Source organism: Camellia sinensis, chromosome 8 (assembly GCF_055761805.1).
Source record: "Camellia sinensis isolate YWXY chromosome 8, ASM5576180v1, whole genome shotgun sequence".
Lineage (NCBI taxonomy): Eukaryota > Viridiplantae > Streptophyta > Magnoliopsida > Ericales > Theaceae > Camellia > Camellia sinensis.
In genome coordinates this window covers 162,163,001-162,170,682 of record NC_138968.1, presented here as the reverse complement: position 1 = coordinate 162,170,682, position 7,682 = coordinate 162,163,001, and the positions used below count along the sequence as shown (strand labels likewise).

Sequence of the window (7,682 nt, the reverse complement as noted above, 5' to 3'; positions counted from 1 at the left end):
TATATTTTGCTTGCTTCCAAATTCCAAATCACTAGAAGCAAATTTGCAGCAACATATAGAAAAATATATATTCCAATGATGCTTAATTTTGCAAATAACATGTAAAACACAGTTCATAGGAAGGGAACCATTCTCACTTTTTGACTTCTAAAAAGCCAAAAAAAAAAGAGCCAGTAGGTCATGCCTCAACTCAACTATCTTTTAGACAAGTCTAGCCAAATCATCGGTTAGGCTGTCACAATAGACTCACCAGGACAATAACTGAATATATCCAAGGACAAAAGAACAAAAAGATTAATGTGATACTACACCTAATATGGAGGTTAAATAACAAAGTGTAATGATTGATTTGACTGTGAACCTGAATGCACAATATTTTACACAATCAACATAATTAAACATTTTCGTGCACGAAAACAAATAAAAATGCGTGTCATGCTAGCCAGAGCATGCATCATTTGTTGGAAAAGAGTGACAAATACAAAATTAAAGGTCGAGTATTGAGGAGCAAAGTTGAAATATGAGTAGAAGAGTAAGTAGTTTCACAGTCGACAAATTGATTGACCCTACACCTTCAGAAAATCCTATAGATCACACAAATTTGAAGCAATCAACAAATAATAATAGATAGAAAAAGTATATAATCTATTCCAATTTCAGAAATAATGAATTTCTCCAACAGTTCTATTTAAGCATGAGTTTCACCTTATATATCGAACAGGCTGCACACATCAACACAAGTACAGATTACATGAGCCCTATTGGAATGTCAACTGTGTTCACATAGTTCAGTGCATGCAAGTATTGAATTGTAAAATGAATGTTTTCTGAGAAAGGGACGTAAAAGGATATTTTCAAAGAAGCTTGGTGATCACTGATTTCTCAAAAGTTGGTTAGTGGTGGTCTACCACCTGCACTACGTAAGCAGAAAAATATTGCCTTTACAGAACTAAATAGTTCCACAAACATAGAACATTTTATATCTTTGAGCTTCCACAACACTAAACTTCAAGCACTAAAGCAACACTAGCAACTTGCAAGGAAGAGCATATTTGTGGTCTACCTAATTTTGTAGCATTATTGGTTAGGACTTTCCAACTATTGGGTTCTTGTAATCTTCTTTGAAAATTGAAACCACATGTAAAAAAGGCAAATATTTCAAGTCATTTCTTGTTTGTGGCTAGATTCTCACATGACATCTAGACAGTACACGTGTAAAAAGGAATAGGTGCAATTTAACAGATTTCAAATCTAAGCACTTCATCCATTGAGATAAATCTAAGATTCCAATCAATACCGATGCTTTCAGTTGATAGGGATGGCATCCAAATTCTAGGTATGAGTAACAAATCAGGTCAGTTTCAGTCCACTAGAATGACACTGAATAGTACACTGGGCCATTGAATTATTTTAGGCCACTGATTTATGCACCCCATATTTTTATAAGCAAGACACGTTTCCGAGGATAAGAGGTCATTATTAAGCACTCACCTTGCAAGCACACCAAACTCTGACAGGAAGCACTATGCTGGAAGCCTGGAGAGAGAATAACATATCAAATACATAATATTGTTTCAGAAACAAAGAATGAATTCAGGGTAATGCATTGGAGACAACACAAGAGAAAATAGATTTAGTGCCTTCAATACAAAGATTCAAAGGACCATGATATCAGCTCTAAGCTAGTTGAACCTGACAGTATATACGCATTTAATGGATGATTTTAGGTCCTGACCTAAGAATGAGAAAATTCGGTACTGCAAGTCTGCAACAGAGTTGTCGTGTTGATACTGTGTTCCTCTGCCATGATTAAAAAGTGTGTAAAATCATTGTTTTATGTTTCCCCTGATGCTTCTCGCAGTCAATCTATCCCTGAAGGGTCTTTCAAACCATACCAGAGTAGCAGTATTGATTAATATCCAAAAGATCTTCTGAACCACAACAGAGAGAGAGAGAGAGAGAGGTGAAATTTTTTTTATTTTTACAACTGAAGCAAAGCAATCCAAAGAATGCCTGTTCCACCATTTCAAATGCATGCATAAACTACTTGCAGAACACAGACAAAGCTGAACTGAAGGCTCATCAAACAGGTAGCAAATGCCCGTACAAATAGCACGCAGGATAAAGTTCAAACAATAACACTATGTAAAATAAGCAATTGAAGATCTCTCCAAAAAATCCTCACTGTATTTCATAATAGTTAGTAATGGCCACAAAGAATTCAGCAATGCTGTTTAGTCACGAAAGAGTTGCTAATTTCTCATGAAAGGGTGCCCAAATTAGCAACTTTGAACCTTTTTTTGTTGACACAAACAATTGCCATTTCATGAAGAGATAACATGATCATCATCCTCAGAAGGATGCCCAAAATGCTACACACCATCATCAATTGTTATCAACATTAATAAAGCTATTAAAAAAAATCTAATATTGAATCGAAGAGTTTGTCTAAATTTTATATAGGTTGAAGTTGTATGAAACTGCATCAGACAAACCCAAAGTAGAAAGCACAAGGAGACAAGAGAGCCTTCCAAAGCAAGAACAAACAGAGGAAAATAATCAATGACAATAAAACTGCTGCACGGTTGGCTAGCTAGTCTGCCAGTGAAATCATGGTAATAATGCATGCAAAAGAATGGCACACTCATCAGGAAAACAAGTAATGAGTCTCTGTCATATACCGAGCTTCCAAGAGGCCTGCAAGCACTTTTGCTCAACAAATAATATTTGAAGGTGCATCCTTTATCAAAAGATCCTTGAAATCATCGCTGTCACAATCCTCAAACTCAAAAAGGAATAGGCATTCCACTCAGTTCCCTCTCCCTAACCTAAGGCACAGTTATAAGATATACAAATTTGGAAATAAAGATCATAAAATAATCCAGAAATATTTCCTAAATGTAAGATTATATAATTTAAATCTTCTCAAATCAGCAGCTATATAACATGTAGTATGCTTATAGGAACAACACACAAATAACAAAAGTTATGAAATCATAAAATCTTGTGAGCAGAAAAGTATCTAACAACCACTAGAATTATTTTATTTGCAAGAAAATTGACGATACAAACCATTCATTGTGAACTTGCTCGGGAAAATCAGGTGGCACATCTCTGCCATGATATTACAGCAGCCAGTTTGAACATATGATACATGTCATAACCTTCCCTTATATGTTCTTGGCAGAGAAACCTCATGATTTCTCTCTTCTCAGTGACCAAATCAACACCAACTAGGTCAAACAAGGTGCTAACAGCTAATTTTCTTTGTAAATGAGGCAATGACCATTAATTGCAGAGAAACCCCAAAGTCTCAATAACCCACCAAAAATTACTTGACAAGGTTCAGCAAATGCTTGCAAGCCAACAAATAAAAGTGTGAATGCAAGAAAAAAGAAAAATAGTAACAAACAAATCTCAGAAGCTGCTGCTGGAAGAAGCGTTGCCTGGTCTAAGAGTGCCAGTTGCGGCAGTGCCAGTTTTGCTGATGATTCCCTTCCCAAAATACTGAGCAATCACAGAAAATCCATCCTTGGAATTTTTAACCAGCTGGAAGAACTGATCCTGGTCTTTGGAATTCAGCTCCAAGCTTCTCTTCATTTCGAGGACAGATCTGTATTCGGGAGCGCACTCGGGGCATTCTTTCTCATTGTCACCAAGGCAACGCAGATGGAATGAGTGCATGCACATAAAGTGTACAGCAGGGAGATCAAGGGTGAAAGTACAAGCAGTGCACTTGCTAAGCTGGAAGATTCTGGCATTTGTCCTAAGATCCTGTATTTCCTTTCTCATTGATAATGTTTCTTCCTGCACAATTCAGAGAACAGTCGGGTCATTTGATGGGTAATTTTCATCAAAACAGAACTTCCACAATTTTTTATTTTTACCTTTTCAAGGAGCTACAAAAAAAAGAGAGAAATTATCGGTGTTGTCACCAAGACCAAGAAGGAAATGGGAGTGGGAAAAGAAGTGTGATTATATTGAACCTATTAGTGGCTAATTACCATTGTTAAATCATTTGCAGCATCGTCATTCCATCAGCTAGACAAATAGAACAGTTGCTACATACATTAACCAAAAGCAAAGTAAACCAAACCAAACTAAACTAAGCTATGTGTCCCAATCAAGTGGGACCGGCTACGTGAATCCTTTTTCGCCATTCAACTCTATTAAGGGCTATGCTCAATTAAATTAAATAAATACATATTTTTTCACTACCGCATCCCATGTCAATTTAGGTCTTCCCCTCCCCCTAGCATCTCCATTTATGGTGATCCTACTACTCTTCTTTATTGTTGCATCTTCAGTCAATTAAAATAATCACATATGCTCCTACAACAATAAAACTTGTTCCATAGTTACTGTGAAATCACACTGACAGGTCCTAAAGTCTGGAATCAATAATAAAACCCTCCATGACCATCATCATAACAAATCAACACATACTACTATACTAGTAAAAAACAAGAAGAAAAAGCACAAGTAGAAAACTTATCGAAATCCTTGAAATAGTCAATCTAAATGATGATTGAAATCGATATATGGAGTATAGATTAATTAAAACATAGCTTAAATCCTCTTTGAGAAGGCCTTAATGGTAATAAAAATCACAGCTTTGTGTGGTGTTGTGTTTTGTGGCCTTCAACTTTTTTTCCTTCCTATTTTACTGCCTTGGTCAATTTCAAGCACATAACTTCTATTTTTTCCTTTCTGATTTATTCTTCTTCTTCCTATGCATCTATTTTCTCTTTCATGCATATAACAATTGTTGGACATACAATGCTAGGTTTATAATAAAAAAAATTATGTTGTGTTTGGTTGAGGGATTTGGGAATGAATTTGAAAAGGAAAAAAGAAAAAATAGGTGAAACGTGAATAAAATATACCCACATTTCACGTAGTTTTACACACCTTTTCCCTTTTCCTTTTCAAATCCCTTCCCAAATCCCCCAACCAAACACAACGTTAGTGGAAACGAGATATGATCTACCACCCTTTTAGATTGTAGACTAAGTGTAAAAACTTTAAATTAGGAAACTGTTGTGGCTATATTGTAATCATAGATGATATGTTTACGAGTTTTGTGGCTGCTGGATCACATTAAAGTCATTTACTCAACTACCATAAAAGTGACTAGAACCTACTTTTTCCAGTATTTTTGTCAATCAGACCCAATTTTTACCACATTAAAAGGATATTTTATTTTTCACCCCTGGATGTAGACCATTTTGGCAATTTTAAAAAATTAATACCCACTATCTGCACTTCTATCTTCATTTAAGGTCTTGTATTTGCACAATAATCTAATCACATGGAAAATATGGCTACTGATCATTAAAGATGTCAATCTCAATTAGCCTGGCTCTTGTAGTCGTTTCTTTTGGTCTGGTGTTCCTCAATACAAAAAAACAACATCCAATTAGTACACATTAATGTGTGTTACTCACTACAAGGAACTGGAAAACCAATCAGCATTAAATTCATTAGAGTAATTAAAATACTACAGGGACTGATTTAGCATGCCACTTTTTTAAAAAAAACTTTTCATCTATACTATACTATTACTAATAGATAAAAGAGAGAACACCATTTTGGTTTCCCCTTCAAATTGAAACCTTGTCAATACTTTTGTTTCCTTAAAACCAATAGCTTTATGCAAGAACAAGCATTCATGATCTCTTAAAATATTCAAATATGTTACGAATTTTATACCTTTTCAAATTATTCAATTTGAAATTAACCAAACGATGGGTCACTACTATATTTTAGAATAATAGAAAAACCAGTTGAAAGAAGAGTGGACAATAGTTAATTTGAGACAAGAAGCAAATACTTATATTCAATAAAATTGTAACTCTTCATACTACTCATGGTATGAACGTGCGCAGTGTGTGCTCAGAGTTTAGTAACTATAGTTGCATAATCATCTGTTAAAATTCAAGTATTATTGATTGATTGATTGTTACAAGATTGATTAATTACAATTCCTATACAATCTATATATAGAAGAAAATGTGGTAGTAGGTGTAGTGGAGGTGATAGTGGGTTAGGTGAAGTGGAGTGTGTGGTGAAGTGGAGGTAGGTGAAGTGGAGTGTGTAGTGGAGTAGGTGAAGGTAAAGATGGGAAATTCTAACAGCCCCCCGCAAACTCAAGGAGGAGAGAAACTAACCAACTTGAGTTTGGAGAGAGTAACAAAACAAGAAAATACATAAAAATAAAAAAGGATAGGAGACACTGTATGGTCGTGTCAGACCGTTGGTGAAGACACTGTATGGGGTGTCTTAACGTTGTAGAGGACACTGTATGGTGGTGTCATAACGGTGTAGAGGACACTGGATGGCGGTGTCAGACCGTTGTAGAAGACAGTTTATGGGGTCATGTTGGACCGTTGTAGCAGACAATGCTGTGACAGTTGTTGTGACAGTTTATGGAGTCTTGCTGGACCCTTGTAGAAACTAACCGGAATCTATGTCGGGACAGTTTACAGAGTCTTGTCGGACCCATAAAGGAGCTAACCGGAATCAATGTCGGGACAGTTTACAGAGTCTTGTCGGACCCATAAAGGAGCTAACCGGAATCAATGTCGGGACAGTTTACAGAGTCTTGTCGGACCCTTAAAAAGTCGCACCCTCAAAAGGTGTGCCCAATTTTCAAAAGGCGTGCCATCAAAAGGCGTGCCCACTTTATCAAAAGATGTGCCATGAAAAGGCGTGCCAGTGTGTCGGGCTGCAAGAGGCGCGCGATGCGCGTGGCTGCCTCGGCTATTGAACCATGACATAGCCTGAGGCCGAGGCAGAAGCAAAAAAACTGCGAAATCCTCTGTAAAACTCTTCGTTGTGCTGAGAGAGAGAGGCTGTAACACTGTTGTGCTGAGAGAGAAACTCTGTAATACGCTGTAACACTCTGTTGCCCAGAAAAATGGCCTCGTCCTCGTCTTCCCGTGGACTGCTCACCCTCTTTCCCGACCTCAACGAGTCAACGAGAGAGAGAACTGGTGCGGTGGCACTGGAACCTCAACCAAACACCGCTGGGTATACTCCGTTGAACTTTCCGATGCGGTCTGTAGAGCAAAGAATGGCAGTGCTGTCGGATGTGGAGGCCAATCAGTATACTTTGAAGGTATGTGTGGAAAGCATGACGGCGGTCACAAACCTGTCGAACCGGCTGCAGAGTAGGACAAATGAGGTGCAGCAGTTAAACTCCCAACTGGCTCTGCTCCAACGCATGTATAAGGATGCGCGAGCAGAGATAAGTGTGCTGAAGGCGGAAAATAAGGAACTGAAGCGGAAGGCCACCGTGATGTTCCGATTTGGAGGACCGCCAGATGCTGCAGTGGAGGAGCAGACTGGAGGCAAAAAGAAGAGGCCGGCGGCAGAGTAGAGAAGAAAAATCCCACTGTGGGTGTGGATGTTTTGTGTTGGTTTGTTTTTTTTTTTTTTTTTTTTTTTTTTTTTTTTTTTGTTGTTGTAAAATGATGATCGGGATGAGCCCCAACATGAATAAAATGAGTGTGGTAGCAGTTCGTCTTCTTCCTTTTTTTTTTTTTTTTTTTTTTTTTTTTTTAATAAAATAATAATAATAATAATCAAAAATAAAATGAAGTGGAGGCATGGTCTGAATGATGTCTTTGTGAAGTTGGGGGCATGGTCTGACAACGAGTGGGGTGGCATGTAAAGAAAAA

General features: G+C 37.3%; 1 protein-coding gene and 1 long non-coding RNA gene across 2 annotated transcripts in view; both read right to left on the bottom strand.

Annotated features, from left to right (window-relative positions):
- Positions 1-328: 328 nt before the first annotated feature.
- Positions 329-2,828, bottom strand: LOC114256393 (uncharacterized). The gene is made up of 4 exons (XR_014338598.1): positions 2,682-2,828; positions 1,736-1,931; positions 1,492-1,536; positions 329-584 (listed from the first exon to the last, which is right to left on the bottom strand). It is a non-coding gene; the product is annotated as an uncharacterized LOC114256393 (long non-coding RNA).
- Positions 2,829-3,019: 191 nt separating this feature from the next.
- VPS11 (vacuolar protein sorting 11) overlaps positions 3,020-7,682 on the bottom strand; it is a 9,105-nt gene continuing 4,442 nt past the window's right edge. The window contains exon 5 of the mRNA XM_028196030.2: positions 3,020-3,807. Within this exon, the coding sequence (XP_028051831.1) occupies positions 3,418-3,807 (390 nt within the window). The 3' untranslated portion in view covers positions 3,020-3,417. The remainder of the gene's footprint in view (positions 3,808-7,682) is intronic.